The 18400-nt window shown below is 40.0% G+C and overlaps 1 protein-coding gene across 7 annotated transcripts in view; it reads right to left on the bottom strand.

The window, feature by feature from the left end:
- Positions 1-18400, bottom strand: part of RBMS1 (RNA binding motif single stranded interacting protein 1) — a 144998-nt gene that overhangs the window by 17585 nt on the left and 109013 nt on the right. For all 7 annotated transcript variants that reach the window (XM_054175196.1, XM_054175203.1, XM_054175173.1 and 4 more), the window contains exons 5-6: positions 7237-7394; positions 2286-2365 (exon numbers count right to left, since the gene is read on the bottom strand). In XM_054175196.1, the coding sequence (XP_054031171.1) occupies positions 2286-2365; positions 7237-7394 (238 nt within the window). The remainder of the gene's footprint in view (positions 1-2285; positions 2366-7236; positions 7395-18400) is intronic.

The following is an 18400-nucleotide window of genomic DNA, read 5'->3' as shown; positions in this document are numbered from 1 at the left end:
CAAAATGTTTGTCCAAACTTTGTGCAAAAGCTTTCCTGCTACGTCCACAGGCCATGTAAGAGTGTAATAGCCCTATCACTCTGCCCTACTTTTTTGGCAAACTACAGCATATTATTATGGATAAGTTGCATCCTCTAATAAGACTGCATTATTGGACATGTGCTTGCTATGTGGTGAGGAACTCCATGAAGAATTTTGACCCCACAAAAACCTTTCCACAGAGCAACACAACTTACAACAGCACCATGGAAAAGTAGATGTGGGGCTGTACCCTATACAACAGAATTAGTAGTCTTTAATAATCAAGTTTCTCACAACGTTCTTAAGCACCTACTTATCTGTTGCATTTTTCAGCATCGTGGAGGGTGCAACTCATCTCACTTAACTGACTTTCAGACATTTAAAGTTACCCACTTCTGAGCAACTTACCTAGACAGTCTTTGTAACTGCAAGGACAGCAGACAGCAAAGATACACCAGTCTCTGGAGATGTTACAGACATAGAGCCTAGACAACTACTTTGCTCAGTAAGCTTCAGAAGTTAAAGTCCATGTAGGGAATTACATCTTGAAACCTCTCCTTAGTTTCCACTTTCTGACAATCACAGTTCTGTGAAAATTTCTTGTGCCAACTTAATCACACTTTTCTGGTAAATGTTTTCTTCCACATTGCAGAAATCATCCTTACAGCTCCATGCAGCAAGTTTCTATTTGTACCTTGCTGAATCTGATCCTACAAGGATGCAACTCCAGTTTCAGCAGCAGCCCACCAGAGACAGAGCATGATTAGCAATGATATGCTTTGCGACTCATTCACTGAGAACCCAATGACACAAATGAAAATGAGCAAACTAAAAAGCACCAATACAAGGTTCTGTTACAGTTTCTTTTACCGTCCCTAAATGAACAGAAAACCCTATAAGTTAATTTGAACTCTTGGTTTCTCCATGCTTTTAACTCATCATTTTTTCCAAGAAGCACTATGAAACTCATCACAGAAGGTGGACCAGAGCACAGCCAACATTCAGCAAACATCATTCCATGACCTCCTTGCCCCTAACAGGATTTTTTTATCTCATGAAACACAGATTGCTAAATATATGAAATAGAAAAGTAAATGTTAGAGCCCCTCTGTATAACAAAGTCTTAACTTCATAATCTTGGCAATCATTCCTAATGCAAAGGGTCTGCGAAAGCCAAGTAAGGGACATTAAAACCTTGTGTTAGTGTTGAAGGGAGTGGTTTCCTGTACTCTGAAGCAGCTTTCCATCCCTACTACAGCACAGACTGCCTCAAAGTGCAATAATCTTTCAGAGATGAGGCTTGTACATAGTTTTACTAAATAAGCCACATTCTTGTCTGGGTGCTGAGGGTTGCTTTCCTCCTCAGTCAGGGTCTGGCTGCACAGAACATTTCACTGGCAGGATAAAAGTGGTTCAGTAACCACACGAACAATGTAATTTGTAAAATTCCCACTTGAGATTCTCAATAAAATGGTTACTGAAACATGAAGGTCAGGCATATATTCTTTTTTCGTTCTTGTCCTCTTTTCTTTCTATTTTACTCTGCTGCTCTGAAATACCTTTCCTCATTTTTAAGTGTTAAGGGAATACATATATTTTCTCTTAGAAACAGTACTGACAGAGCAGGCAAACTGATGAGAGACTCAGTGTGACAACACAATTGTACTTTGTAGCTTTTCTGCATTTTGCCTTGTACAGTACTTCTAACTCTTTCCATCTTTATGAAGAATCTCAAAGCCTGCTTTGACTTGAGAGGCACAGTTCAGCCAGTGAATGAAAGTTCCTGGTGCTCAGGCACTGCTGCAGAATCTATTTTTTTATAATCAAATGGGGTTTTTGAAAATTACTTCGAAAAAAATTCAACCCAACAGATGGCAAAAGTAGTCCATTTTTTCCTTTCTCAAAAAAAAATTGTCCACAATCAACCAAATCCTGTTGTGATACACATACAAACACATACTGGTCTCCTGACTTCAACTGGGATTGTGTGGGATGTAAATTTGCACATAGCTGGCTTAAGGCATCCTAGCTGCTTTCTGTCTGCTAGGAGAGAACACTAGTAGATTCCTAGAAAAGGTTTACCATAGAAAAGTGATACATTGTGTTCCAAGTGAGTAAGTACTACAGTCCTTCACCAAGACGCAGTTTAATGTTAATAAGTCTGTCTCTGAATGAGAAGCCAGATACAACAATCAGTGTAGCAGGCTTCCACCACGTAAGCAGTAACCCATTCATACATCTTGTTAGAAATACATGCAACATACCAGAAACTCCTGCTGGTGTCTTTATGAATTTTCCATTAAAATGAGCAATCACTGCTTCACATTTTTCTGTTGACTCCATTCTAAAAAAATAAAGAATAATTTACATAAATTAAACACTCTTCCAGATTCCCACATTTGTGATTTGTAAAGCGTATTTCTTGCTTTTTCTCGCTTCACTTCTGTGGCTTGCTTTCCCACGTGTAAGCAATACAGAGGATGTTTCCTATGTACACACAACATTAGAAAAGTAAAGTTAAACTCAGTTAACGTTTTATGCACTCTGAGGCCACATTCAGTGCCAAAATGCAAATGCAATACCTTCGTTTACTTAAAAATTAGGCAAGCATAACTTTGACAGCTACAGTACAAAGTACTTATGGCATCTTGAAGGAAGGCAAAAGACTAATCCTTAGTATTCATGATACATACAAAAAATGTTAATGTCACTTTTGATAGAGGATTTTGAAGAGTAATAAACTCAAATACAAATTTGCCTGACTGCAGGACCCAAACTGCCTTTATAGCTTTTAGCTTAGAAGTATCCTCACAACTTAATGATGACCCTGTCTCTGACTTAATCATCTCCAAGTTACCTTCAAAACAGAAACCAATAACAGAATAGCTGTGACAGCAACTGAGCATTTATCCAGCATCCTATCCTCAACAGGTTTGCGTACTTACGTTGGCAAAATTAGACTTAATAGATTGAGTAGACTACTGATGAGCTAGTGCTAGTCTAGGATTGCCTCCAAAAACTGCAGCAAGATCCTTACACTGCAGTGTAGATGTGTGGGTCCTAACTGCCAGCTGGGAATAAGCTGCAATGGATGTCAGGGACATGCAAGTATAACAAAACACATTGTAAGAGAATAATTATCTTTTGCAGCTGTCTGCAAGATGATATTTCAATAATGTTGAACAGAGATTTTTCTTTGTATTTGTTCATTAAGTTCTGTAGTTAAGATCCAAAAATGAGGCAAATAGCCTCAGTAGCAAATAAGCAATACTAAAAATCTTGGCACATTTTTAATTCTGATAGCCTTTCTGCACAGGATGACAAAATATTGTCATAGGAGACAAGCAAAATCATCAGAACACAAGACTAAACAAGGAAGTTTTTTTAATGGTCTCAAAAATACCTTTTAGAGAATTTTCAGAACTTTGGGATTGTTGGATCTGCATCAAAGAAACCTTTCTCCTTTTTTTTTTTTTTTCTTTTTTCTTTTTCTTTTTTGTCTCGTGAAAAACAATGTAATTTATCTTCAGACTCAAGTCTGGACTGGATAAAATATGTTACCCTTTATTAACCTAATAAAATGCTCCAAAAGACATGAAATTAAAATCTTTACTTAATGTCTATATGTTCCTTGGACCATTTTAGCTTTAACTAATATTCACCAAAAAAAGTTCCAACATCTAACTTATGGAAAAAAACCTTATTAGATAGGACAGCAACAGCTTATTCTATAAATTTTGTATATGTATGCTAATAAATATATGTACATAAAAATACCTTCATGTTGATCTGTACATATAAAAAGTATAATGTTTAACACAGAACCTACTGAGAAAATATTTACTTTAAACCAAGTATCTTTTAATGTTTTACATACAACACACAAGTCTTTTGGACTTTTATCTGCAATTCACAGAATCACAGAATATCAGGTTGTAAGGGACCCCAAGGATCATCTGGTCCAACTTAAATTCTTCCAGCTGTGTTAGAACAAAAGCGTTCCTACAATACCACTGATTCACAGCAGAGTTGGTAAAGACGTTCAGAGATAAAAGACTAAACAAAATCCTACTGCCTACTGAATTTAAGCTTGGGTGTTACTGGATTCCACCACTACCAGTACCAAAAAATGAAAGCTGCATTTAAGTAATTACCAATATTTTTCAAAATTTTTAAATAGAACTTTTGAATATATATTGACGATCTTTGAGGTCTTTTCCAACCTTATTGATTCTGTGATTGCCTTGTAGGCTATCCAAAACCACACAGACATTCTGCGAGTTCAGCATCAAATTCTTTTGTGTATGCTTGCACTAAAAAATTCCAGGTGTATGAATGAAATAAAAATGCCTCATAAAATTTACACCAAAAATATTACAAGTACTTTTTTGATTTATTTAAATGGGACAGGAAGAAATTTTGGTGGAAACCAAACTTGCCACGTTCCCACTTTTAAATAAGAGTATTGTCACATTGCTGAATTTTGTTTCTCTGTTTTATCTTCTTGAAACTGGACAGTCTGTCAAGCAGATAAATTGAGGAGTGGGATTTTATTGAAAATAAAATAACATTTAAAAAATCACAGGGCTGTGAACTCATCAAAGCCAGCTCACAGGGAAACCAATCTCTAAAACTTTTGGCTTCCTAGGGAGATATAATCTGTTCAGTTCTTTTCTGTGCACGAATTTTAGATTCTGCTATTTGTTTAAATAGAGAGCTTTTGCAATATTGGCTGAACATCTGAATTACTGGGATTTGACTGTTGACAGAGATTTTACAACATATTTTGAGAATCTCAAGTCTTTGCTCAAAGCATGGCCCTGTTTTTCATGATAGAAATCTCCAACCTAAAGCCTCCAAATTTTGATTGCCATAGCAGGTTTAAAGCATGACTTAATGAGAGACAGGAAAATATCAGAAAGGTGTAGAAAAGGCTTCAATTAAGAGACTCCCAGATCAAATAACTGAATTAACTAGAGAAAAACTAGACTTCAGTGCACAGAATATTTGGGAGGTATCTACTACTTATGGAAGATATTTGTTCTTGTTGATTTGGGAGAACTATCTGACCAAGCTGTCAAATATTTTAAGGTGAGATTTACTGTAAGTCTATAAAAATATTTCATTTCTCAGATGACAACATGTTAATGAGCACAAAAATTCAAAGGGCTGTCATTCAAAGGGCAATGATGCAGAATGACTTCCCTGCTCCTGCTGGCCACACTATTCCTGATGCAGGCCAGGATGCCATTGGCCTTCTTGGCCACCTGGGCACACTACTGGCTCATGTTCAGCCAGCTGTCAACCAGTACCCCCAGCCACTCTGACCCCATGTAGCACTGCATGGGGTTGTTATGGCCAAAGTGCAGCACCTGGCACTTGGATTTGTTAAATGCCATCATGCTGGACTCCACCCATCTGTCTAGCCTGTCAAGGTCCCTCTGCAGAGCCCTTCTACCCTCTAACAGTTCAACACCTGCTCCTTGGTGTCATCTGCAAACTTACTAATAGTGGACTCAATCCCCTTGTTCAGATCATCAATAAAGGTATTGAATAGGACTGGGCCCAGCACTGATCCTTGGGGCACACCACTAGTGACTGGCTGCCAACTGGATGTGGCACCATTCACCACCACTCTCTGGGCTCAGATCTCTAGTCAGTTCCTAACCCAGCACAGAGTGCTGCTGTCCAAGCCATGGGACGACAGCTTGGCCAGGAGTTTGCTGTGGGGGATGGTGTCAAAGGCCTTGCTGAAGTCCAGGTAGACTATATCCACAGCCTGCCCCACATTCACCAGGCAGTCACCTATTATAGAAAGAGATCAGGTTGGTCAGGCAGGACCTGCCCTTCCTGAATCCATGCTGGCTGGGCCTGATCCCTTGGCCATCCTGTAAATGCTGTGTGATTGCACTCAAGATGACCTGTTCCATAATCTTGCCTGGCACTGAGGTCAGGCTGACAGGTCTGTAATTCCCTGGCTCATCCAACTGGCCCTTCTTGTAGATGGGCATCACACTGGCCAGCTTCCAGGCATCTAGGACCTCTCCAGTGAGCCAGGATTGTTGAAAAATGCCGGAGAGCGGCTTGGCCAGCTCATCTGCCGGTGAGCCAGGACTGGTGGTAAATGATGGAGATCGCCTTGGCAAGCTCATCTGCGAGCTCTCTCAGTACCCTAGGATGGGTCCCATCTGGTCCCATGGACTTGTGAGTACTCAAGTGGCTCAGCAAGTCCCTAACTACTTTCTCATAGATTTCAGGGGGATTATACTGCTCCCTGACCCCATCTACCAGTTCAGGAGTCCAGTTATCCTAAAGTCTTCCTGCCTTACTGTTGAAAATGGAGACAAAAAAGGTATGTAGTACCTCAGCCTTTTCCTCATCTTCAGTTACAATGTTCCCCTCCAGGTCCAATACAGAGTGGAGGTTCTTCTTGCCCCTCTTTTTAGCATTAATATATTTTTTTAAATGCTTTTTCACAGCAGTGGCCAGCTTAAGTTCTAACTGGGCTTTTGCCCCTCTAATTTTTCTCCTACATGATTTAACAGCATTCTTAAACATATCACAAGTTTCCTCCCCCCCTTTCCAAAGGCCTCTTCTTTCCCTTAATTCCTTCAAGAGATGCTTGCCCATCCAGGCCGGTTGCCTTCCCTGGCAGCTCATCTTTTGGCACATGGGCACAGCCTGTTCCTGTGCCTTCAAGAGCTCCTGTTTGAAGTATGTCCAACCATCCTGGACCCCTTTGTTCTTAAGGGCTGCTACCCAGGGTACTCTCCAAATTACTTGCTTAAATAAGCTGAAGTCTGCCCTCCAGAAGCCCAAAGTGAGGGTTCTGTTATTGCTTCTCCTTATTTCCCTGCATATTGAAAACTCCACTACCTCATGGTCACTGCACACTAGACAGCCTCCCACCATCACATCTCCCATCAGCCCTTCTCTATTTGAGAACAGCATGTCAAGCAGGGCCTGACCCCTGGTAAGCTCACTTAACAGCTGCATCAAGAAGCTGTCCTCCATACACTCTATTTGCTTTACCAAAGGAAGAATTAACAAAACCCTGCTGGTATATTCATGTAGATCTATTAAAAAAAACAAACCAAAAACCACCAAAAAAAACCCCAACCAAACAAACTTGACAACTTCCAATAATTTCAATTCTTGACTTTTTAATTAAAAGAAGGATAAAAGCTGCCAGTATGGCTAATGTTACTGAAGTACCTTGCAAAGCCAACACCACGACTTGTCCCACTCGAGTCCCGCAGTATCCTTGTAGAGATGACCTGCCCAAATGGTTTCAGCATGTTCTCAAGCTCCTGCTCATCCATTGAAAGCGGCAAATTGGAAATGTATAAGTTAGTTGGATCTTGTTCTTGTTGCTGAAAGAGAATTAAAACCAATTGTTACTGTTGTTGCTCCTGAAAAATAGTTTGAATGCAAAAATCAGTACTAGTACTCATTTTTATATCTCATTCTCCTTTCTAAAGGCTCCTCTTTCCTATTATCAGTGACCTCCATCTTCTGTCACAGCATACAGCATTCCTGAGAAAAGCTCCACTCCTCCTCAATTAGTGAGAATGACATTTTAAAGTGGAGATAAAGGTGAATAATTGACCAGTTTATAGTCCATCTTACAACTTCATGTTTCATATTTTTCTGAAAGGGGGGGAAATAAGGCAAAAAAAGGATAAAGGAAACAAGTTAGCAGACAAGGAAATACAAACTGGTGGGAATGAGTAAAAAAAATACAGATATAAATTAAAAAGAAAATACTGGAATAACAAATTGAAAATAATGCAAGCGGGGAAAAAAATTAGACCACGCACTTAGTGGTATACACATTGCCAAAATATTACCATGACAGGCTGACACACAGAGAAGTGAGTGGGCAACACTCTTCTCTTCTCACACATAATCACAATTTAGAGTTTTCATCAAACTTTATGCAGACAACTGAACAGTCCAAAACTTTCAAAGTCCAAAAACTTTCTCTTGAAGCAGTCAAAATAACAGGAAGACAGCCAAGATATGAGCAATTGGGGAGGGGACAAATGTAGTCATGTCTTTGCCATTCATCTGACCTTAGGTGATTTACTTTGATCTATGTATGTGTCACAACACTTAAAGAAATACTTATATTGAAATTGATCATTTCCAGTCTGTCTGCAGATTCTCCAGTTGTGGAAGAAGAGAGTCTACAGATCATGAAAGGAGGGACTGGCCACTTGAGAGGAATATAAGACTGTTGTCAGAGGATGTAGAGAGGCAATTAGAAAAGCTGAGGCCTCCTTAGTGTTAAACCTTGCAAGAGAGGTCAAAGACAACAAAAAGGGCTTCTTTGAATACAGTGCAGACAAAACTAACACTAGAGGCAATGTAGGCCCACTGCTGAAGGAAGTGGCTGCCCTGGTGAGAGAGAATAGATTGAAGGTAGAGCTACTCAATGCCTTGTCTCTGTCTACACTGCTGGAGACTGTCCTCAGGAGCCCCAAATCCCTGAGGCCCCAGAGTACGTCAGGATAAAGGAGGGGCTTGCCTTGCTTGATGAGGACTGGGTTCGGGATCAGTTACACAATCTGAACATGCATAAATCCATGGGTCCTGATGGAATGCACCCAAAGGTGCTGAAGGAGCTGGCAGAGGCCACTCTACATCTTTGGTAAGTTGTGGGCAATCAGGTTAGGCATGAAGACTGGAGGAAAGCAAATATCCCTCCAGTTTTCAAAAAGGGCAGGGTGGACCTGGGTAACTATAGACTGGTCAGCCTCACCTCCAGACCTGGAAAGGTGATGAAGCAACTTGCCCTCAGCACTATCTCTAGGCATGGGGAGGAGTCAATATGGTTTTCCCAAGGGGAAGTTATGTTTAACCAACCTGATAACATTTTATGAGGACATAACCAGGTAGGTAGGTGATAGTAGTGCAGTGGATGTGGTTTATCTTGATCTCAGGAAAGCATTTGACATTGTCTCCCAACAGTATCGTCACAGCTAAACTGAGGAAGTGTCACCTGAATGATTGTGTAGGAAGGTGGATTGTGAATGGGCGGGAGAACACTGGTGACAGAACACTAGAACAGGCTGCCCGGAGAGGTTGTGGAGTCTTTCTCTGGAGACATTCAAAACCCACTCAGATATGGTCCTGTGTGACCTACTCTAGGTGACCCTGCTCTGGCAGGGGAGTTGGACTAGATGATCTTTCAAGGTCCCTTCCAAGCTCTAACATTCCGTGATTCTGTGGTATTTTCATTCTGTACGATGGGCCTGACTTACAGGGAAGTCTGAATCAACCCAAAATCCAAAAAAAAAACAAAAAACCAAACCAAATACACAACACTTTCCCACCAGAACAAAAGCATTTATTAAAGTGATTATACCTGTGTGGGTCATAACACGTTCTTATGCAAATTAGACCTAAATTTGTCCTTAAGCTGCCCTTATATTAATAACATCTCAGTACCTTTGGTGGCATATTGCATATTTTAATAATTTGCTATGCTGGCTATCACCTCTCAGTTGGGGTTGGTTTTCCCTAGGACAAAAAAAGGAAAAGAGATGGGGGTTGGAGAGGAGCTCACACTTTTGGGGAACAGACATGAATTCTCATGTTTCAGAAACTGCTGAAACTTAAAAATGGAGAATCAAATTCTGAACCCTCATAATGTCTCACATTCATTTAGAAAGGGCTTTCAAATGTTCTGTACAGGTTTTCAAGAAACTTCAGCACTGAAGAACTTATAAAAGGGAAATATGTCCCCATTACATCCTCATGATCTGCACTCCATGCCACTGATACAACTGTAACTCCTAGCCCCGCTAAAATCCTGTACACCGTACAAAACACAAACTTTTCCAAGTGCCCAAATATTATCCTAGTCAGTCCCTTTACAGTTCATTGCAACTGGCATCTGACTACCATGAAAGTTTTTCTTTGTGTTACATAGTGGGAACATGCATGCCCTCAAAACAGTGAATCTATACAGTACACATAGGAGTTTGTGATTTAAATTATCACAGAACATCTGATTTCTCTTTCACATTAGAGAAATCAGCAGAACGAGGAGACAGGAAAACGGATTCACTGAGAGCCCAGAGCTGACATTAATATTTATTGCTGAGTAGTGTTCAGCCATGATAGAACTACCGTATCGTAGGTTTTCCTGTCTTTGCCATACAGTTCAAATCTCCTCAAGTAGGAATGTGAAATGGAGACAGCTTTGGTAATTTCAGAATTGCTCTGTACTTTGAGATGTATGTGTTTATTTCCTTCTGTAATGAACACTATTAGCAAAAGCTTTAGAGGAACCACGAGGATCACAAAGTCACATTTCAGCTACAGCAATTATCTCTCAAAACTATTTCAAAAAGTATTTGAAATAATAAAAAAAGAAGTTATCACTTTTTATTATAAGCTGTACAATACAATGCACACAAATATTGTAAACCTTCCCTGAAAAACCTAAAATTGTGCACTAGCTGGAAAAAATCAGACACATTGAGTATTTTAATTTGTTTTGCTAATGGTTTTATTCTACAATAGCATAAAGTCTGAATGACATTATAAAAATGTTCTCATTAAAAGAACCTAACAACACTTGGAAATACAAAATAAAAAATAAGTCCCATCGTGCTTATACTTATAAAAATGTTAATTTACATGCAAACAAAGATAAGGCTACATTCAGAACACCTAACAGATAGAGCAATTCAGTCAGCTGAAGAATGTCAGAGCAACCTGTTTTATTCAGGTAACTGTGAAGATCACACTCCCCTTCTGCTGGGCTCCTATTCCAGCCTAGGGTGTTACCACACTTTTCCATTACACAGGCAGTGGATTCAGGATCAGAGATTGAGCATTCCTTGCCAAAAGGGACACGAAGACCTACTGTGGTTCACTGTAACACATGAAGATCTTCATACATGCTGAGAAGCTTGATTCTTGTACCTATCCACCAGCAGAGAAACCTTCATGCCAGAAAACCCTGCGACAGGGTTGCTAGAGAAGGGAATGACAACTTTGAAAGAGTATAGCAACTTTACCACTAATCCACATTGCAAATCCCTTAGGAACAGAGGAAAAAAAAAAAAAGGAAGTGCAGCTGAAGAAATTACCCTAAGGAAATTGCTTTCTCTAACAGAAAGCATTTTATAATGGAAAAATTTGACTCGTGGCCCATGAAACTATTCGTATTTTGCATTAGTAAGTATTGGTTTTGATGGTTAGGAGTGAGCTGAATGGGTGACTGGGAAGAACTTTTCTGCTTTCCTGACTATCTATGACAGCCTGAATACTCCCAAGGTTTCAGTTATTTCTGCTATGGGACCTTCAACAGGATGTACAGTGGAAAAGGGGGAGTCTGAAGATGCTTCTATGTATGTCCACAGCTAGAACTGTTAAAGATGGCATACATGGGAGAGAAAGAGCAAAAGTGGCAACAGATGAGGAAATCACAGTGAAATCCTGCAGTTAGAGCTGAAATTTCATTCATCCATAATTCTTCCAGCACAAAATAGTTGGAATGCCAACAACACATTCCAGAGTACACCAAGGTTGTATTGGCACTGCAAGTGCAAACTCACAGCCACCCTGGAAATGGAAGCAGTTCAGCTGTAAGGACAAATCATGGAGTATCTCAAGTTGGAAGAGACCCATAAGAATTATCAAGTCCAGCTAGATCAGGATAGATTAATGCAATTCACTTTCTCACTTTGCAGGGGAAAAAGCCTGATAACTGCCCTTTCCCTCCCCCCCACCCCAAAAAAATACCAACCACCAAATGAAAACCCACCCCAACATTGCTACTGGTTCTCAAAAGAGCTTATTTACAACACTAAAGTAGTACCATTAGGGCAGACCTAGGGCAAGACCAAACTCTTTCTAGAGTGTACTTGCAATGTTATAGTTTGGCAACAGAAAAATTATTAATGTGCAAAACACCTCCTCTCCTCCTGTTATTTACTTATGTCACCATGCAGATTCTGTCATCTCCACAGGATTACTAAGCCATAAAAAAAACTATCTGGGTGCATTTTGGGAGTTCATAAGCAGCAAAGTAATTTCCTTCCCCTTAGAACATGATGGGGTTCCAAGCTGACTTCCAATAGCAACCAAAACTAGGACTCCCCAACCATCTTTTGCTGTTCTCAGACAAAAGCACCATAGAAACAGATGCTTGCTTTTCTACAAGGCTTTGGCATGGAAAGTTATTAAACAGTTAAAACCTCAGGAGTTTAGGAGAGAGTCAAACTTTCAAATTCTTCTCTCCGTCTCTCTGGCAAACAACAGATTCATTAAGTTCTGTGACTTCCCTCCTTACTGAAATCTCTCTCATCATAGTTTAATTCACATGGTTATTGCAGTTCTGTTTCAGAAGAGAAAGATCATTCTGTTGATATCCAAGTTTCTAGTGTTTTTTTTCTGGAATTCAGAAAAACCTGAAACTGTCTGAGAGTGGCTGTCAATGGGTCCATGTCCAAGTGAAGGCCAGTAACAAGTGGATTCCCTCAGGGACCAGTACTGGGACCAGTCTTGTTTAACATCTTTGTTGGCATTGAGGCACCCTCAGCAAGTTTGCCAACAACGCCAAGCTGTGTGGTGCAGCTGGAGGGAAGGGAGGCTGGAAGGACATGCTGGAGGGAAGGGATGCCACCCAGAGGGTTCTTGACAGGCTGAAGAGGTGGGCCCAGCCCAGCCCCATGAAGTTCAACAAGACCAAGTGCAAAGTCCTGAATCTGGGCTGGGGCAATCCAAAGCACTGATATAGGCTGGTTTGAGTGCAGCCCTGGAGAAAAGCACTTGGGGATGCTGGTGGATGAGAAGCTCAACATGAGCCACCAGTGTGCACTTGCAGCTCAGAAAGCCAATCACATCCTGGGCTGCATCAAGAGAAGCATAGCCAGCAGGCTGAGGGAGGTGATTCGCCCCCTCTATTCCATTCTGGTGAGACCCCACCTGGAGTACTGTGTCCAGTTTTGGAGCCCCTGTTTTACAGGAAGAATCTGGACTTGCTGGAACATGTCCAGAGAATGGCCATGAGGATGATCAGAGGGCTGGAGAACCTCTCCTAGGGGGACAGACTGAGAGAGTTGGGGCTAATCAGTCTGGAGAAGAGCAGGCTCCAAGGAGACCTTACTGTGGCCTTCCAGTATCTTAAGGGGGCCGACAAGAAAGCTGGTGAGGGACTTTTTAGGGTATCAGGTAGTGATAGAACTAGGGGTAATGGAGCTAAATGGGTAGATTCAGATTGGATGTTAGGAAGAAATTCTTCACCATGAGGGTGGTGAGACACTGGAACAGGTTGCCCAGGGATGCGGTAGAAGCCCCATCCCTGGTGGTTTTTGAGGCCAGGCTGGATGAGTCTGAGCAACCTGATGTAGTGTGAAGTGTCCCGGCCCATGGCAGGGAGGTTGGAACTAGATGATCCTTGAAGTCCCTTCCAACCCAAACAATTCTGACTCTATTAAACTTCCTACTTCATGGCAGCAAGCTAACACTAAAATATAAACTGCTGAACCATTGGGGGCTTGCTGTGTTGTTTGATTTATTTATTTTTTAAATTCTACACAACTTAGGAAAATGGCTTCATTTGAGAGTCTTCATATCTCAGGCAAGATCTCCTCAGTTAACCTTCATCAGATCCTAAAGACAAAAAGTGCTCAGTATCTGCAGATTATGGACAATATCAGGGAATTTGTGGGCTGCTATAAGTATCCATCTTACTTGAGGCAACTAGGAAGCCTTATTTTTAGCAATTCACATCAATAAGAGTTTCTATAGGCCCCTTCTCAGCAAACACCTTTAGCTGTATTTGTAGAACTTCTCTAGCAGAACACAGTAATAAAAAAGTGCAGAGCACTGCTCTTGCAGATTAATGCACTACTTATTCCTAAAAAAGCACTTACAGCACTAACTTAATGACTCTGAAATACAGCGTTTCTCATAAAAGGGATTGGAATAATCAAGTGTTAAAACCCATTTCTGTAGAAAGAAGTGACGAGGAGTCCTACATAATGCGAAGTTCTCTACCATCATCTGAAAAAAATTTAAAAACCTCCTTGTGCGTGTGGAACTGTTCCTAAATTGCAAGCAAGAAACTTGGCAAAGTAGTAAGACATCTGTTTTCTCTTGCTCTGTGGAAGGTCAGAGTGAACAGATAGCCATTCAGAAACATGTGACTCGGCACTGCTCACAGCATGGAAGATCCTCTGGCTGATAGGAAAGGGATTAAATGCTTGTCTGCTTTTGTATAGAAACTACTTTAAAATTTACAATTGGCCTGTGTCTCTCTGAAATATGTCTGTTTTAGCCAGTTTTAATACTGTCTGGCCACAGATTATTAACAAGACAATTCAAGGGAAAAAAAAATCACTACCATAATCTTCACTTACTCTTTAGAATTGCATAAACACTATAAGATGATTAATAAGCCAAACATTTAAAGTCATTTGCACAGGCACATCTGTGTAACAAAAAGGAGTAAGAGCTGCATGAAAATGAATTTTTAACTACAATAAGCACTGTGTTCAAGTTTGCAGTCAGACTATCACTGCAATCATATGTTCCCATTTTATTATTTGGCATTCTTGCTTTCCCTTTGCTAGAAGGGCACTATGGTGCTCCCCGTGAGTTCTGTGCGCTGCTCATGGATGCCACTGTTTTCAATAGAACACTGAATGAGCTCACTGTGGTTCATAACAGAGCACTGGACCCTTGTCTGAACAAGATGCAGCACTGCTTAGCAACTGAGAGAAAATTTTTGTGGGCTGAAGCTGTGTACTCAAGGGAAGCCATTGTTAACCATCTTATTTAATGCACATGCAATTCCAGAAATGATGGTCATTTAGCCCCCAGGTAAGCAAAATTTGGCTTACCTTCAATTTATTTTACAATGACTTTTAAGAACTTTTATGAATACAAGGAAGACAATTGACTATATTTTCTTAAAAATAGACTATTGCAGTAGGATTCCATACATGGGTCTACAGAAAGTACTACAAACTAGGTAAAAAGAAACCTTCTCCCACAAGAAAGTTGCTAAAAGTTGCTGTAGAAAGTCACTTGAGCTAGCTCCTGTTTGCCCATGAGCTGTTCTTTGGTTTCCAGAAGCGCAGATGCAAAATAAAATATATTGCAATACGCCTGCCTTCTCTAGTTAGAATAAGTGCACTAGCTAGCATGGCAATACTAAACTTATTTTCTCACTTTGCTCTGTAGGAATGAAACTGATTTAATTCTCCAGAATGTGGCCACAGTGAAGACAAGTACAAAAAAGTCATAAAAGTTAGGTTTTTCTCATTTTTGCTAACTCAAAACCATGTTCTTCATCAGTGACATAAAGGAAGACTGTCTTTAATACATTACATTTAATAGCTGTGTAAAACCCTTGACTTCTGTTACAGAGATTAGAACAAGTGGCCAAGAAGCCCTTTCCTCCCTTACGTGCTGAGCAGTTCATGCTTTATATGGGGTGATAGGTAATCTTTTCCAAATATGCTCAGAAGGGAAAAAAGCCCCCTAAAGTATGTTTGGAACATAAAAAGAATGCTCCTGCACTGAACTTCATTGGAAACAAAAAGCTGCTAGCACATGCTGAGTGCTTCACTGTGCTGCTTTTACAACCATTAGTGAAAAATACAAAGATTACAAATTTATGACATCCCATATTCTGGAAGGTCACTGTGAACTCAGACAATGAGCTGATATTTATCAGAAACTAAAAAACACCCCCATGTTGTGTGTTTCAGAGAGCTTGATCTGTTGCTTTGAAGGCCAACAGACCACTCCAGGAAACAGAAATTGCCGCTTTTGAATGGTAGAAGAGTCAGCACGTGATGGTACAACATACTTGGCATTGTTATCACAGGCATTCTTCAAACACAACTGGAGTAAAACATTTCTGAAGATGGTCCTGATTTTTCACACAAGCCCAAAATATCTGTGATAAGTTAATGTGAGAGCTAATACATTATAAGCAGTAGTATTCTTAATTGTGTCAATACTTCCATTTTTAGGAGGAGGAAATTACAACATTATAAATCTGAAGCCCTAAGTCTTAAAAATGTGCAACTGTGGGGAAATCATTTAATGGACTAACAATGAGTCTTCCCCCAAAAATGCACATCAGTAGATGGAACAGTTTTCCTTGGCTCAAATTAATGAGTTTAACTGACCACAGAAATGTTCCACATACATGGACTACTTGCATAGGTTCTATTAGAAGTGGCATATGTTTACAAGAATTAAGTTTGTGCTTTGGGGAGGCAGGGGAGGAAAACAAACTTTTTGTTTAAGTTACAGATTATCTTGACAATCTTATAGCAAAATTGTACATACAGAAGAACCAAAAATCTCATTTTAGAGAGAGAGCAGAGGAGACATGAAAGAAGGGAAGGTCTTCAACAACCAAGTATGGAGGATCAGGCTCATAGATTCTATAGAAGTTGTGTTGGACTTTGATGGATAAATCGTTTTAAAGCAAGGACACTACATTAATTTTAAGGACAGAGTCAAAATACAATTCTGACAATATGTATGTTAAACCTTAAACCTGCTTCTGATACCTGAAGTATATTACAAGATGTGTGCAAAACCTGGTAACTCCATACGTAGAACAGTTTTAATAGATATGAGCCTTTCGCTGTATTGCCTCAGGAATCTGTTAACCTACCATCAGATATATGGTTAGCAATGTGACTATACAAATGTCACTGCCACACCAGGAAGGAAGTAGTTCAGCACTTGAACTCTGAGCTGCCACAGCCAGGCTGGTGTCAAGCTGCCTTGTGTATCTCTACATTGCTGTCAGTACAATATAAACATTCTCTATCTGACTTCATCTGGGCTGCAAACACAATCACTCTCCTGACATAAGTTTTCTAGATAGAAAGATGAGAACAACTGTGTTTTATATTAACCATTCTTAATCACTAATTCTTTTTTCTATTTACACATCTGGAAAAGTAAGAACTAAATTCCAGTTTTCCTTTAAAATGGCAACTTTTCTACTCATCTGAAACACAGTTACTTCAACGACTATAGTCAAAGTCAATTTAATACCATTTGATGAGAAGAACTTTGAGCAGTTTTAGCATCCTATGCTAATTTCAGAGTCAAAAATACTTACAAAAATGTAGGTGGCTTGTACCTTCATGGCATTTAGACTTCACCATCTCTAAAAGATCCCTTACAGATTCTCAGGCTTTTTAATCTCCTTTCAAAATGCCAACACACAGTAGATTTTCTGTGTGCATCTATATTGCTATACGAAGTCATTTCTACCAGCTCTGAACAGCACTGAAACCTACAGTTATCTCACTGATTTTACCAGTGGAGTGGAAGTAAGGAGAGAGACACTAAAATTCACTCTAAAAGCAACCAAAACAACTTTTCTAACAAAGAACATGGGCAGAGATTTTCACTACTACTACTAACCTTACCTAAGTATGCAGAGCTCCGCAAAATCAGAGTTTTTGACCTTATTTTGACCTTGGTTTATTACTGAAGCAAGGACAATAAACTAATTCCATTAAAAAGAATTTGAGAAATGAAAATTCATTGAAATCAAAATTAGACACTCACCAGTTACTAACCAGGTTAAAAGTAACAGTACTCTTGCAAGACATTCATCTATTCTTTCCACACCTTATTTCGAGTAAGAGATAAGCTATTGGGTTTTTCACTAGGTCCTGAAACAAGGTGGCTACTGCTATAGCTCACATCATCTCCTGATCCACTTGCACACCCTGAGAAAGACAACTGACAACACTGGTAATTCTCAATTCAAAGGGTGGAGAGGAGCAATAACCCACTACCTCCCTTTTATATTTTCATTCAAAAGCTACTCCCATCCCCTAGCAATGAAGTATCATCTTCTGTAAGCTCTTAGCATCATTATCTGACCAATAGGAATCATTCAAGGTGTTCCCATTTCAGCGGTGACCAGAAAACACCATTAGCAAGCAGAGAGCAAAACCACTTCTCAAGCTGCTTTGTCTTAGATCTCAGAAAGAGCAGATTAATTGAAGACAATGTCTCTTGAGCAGTGGTTTGACACTGGATTGCTTTGCTGACACTACATTGTGACATCTCCTGGGAGGTGGCCACTTCTCTAGTAGCAGTGCCTCCTTGAACAGATTTGGCAGGACTTGGGCTGAAGCCATGTCTTGGATCCCAGGCCCTCCCAGATTGCTCAGCAATAGCTGAAACACAGTGAATGAAAGCAGGTATTTCTGGAGTCACAGCAACTGGGAAGAAGACTGCTGAGTACAGCATGATCTAACCCCACGGATTGGAAAATCTCACAAAGTCAAATATTTGAATTTATCACTACAAAACAAACTTGTAACAAAAATTTTGATGTGTATAAGCTAAACCACTTCTACTAAAC

The sequence above is a fragment of the Dryobates pubescens genome, chromosome 2 (assembly GCF_014839835.1).
Source record: "Dryobates pubescens isolate bDryPub1 chromosome 2, bDryPub1.pri, whole genome shotgun sequence".
NCBI lineage: Eukaryota > Metazoa > Chordata > Aves > Piciformes > Picidae > Dryobates > Dryobates pubescens.
Note: the sequence above shows the minus strand (reverse complement) of the source record. Positions and strands in the feature narration are given on the sequence as shown.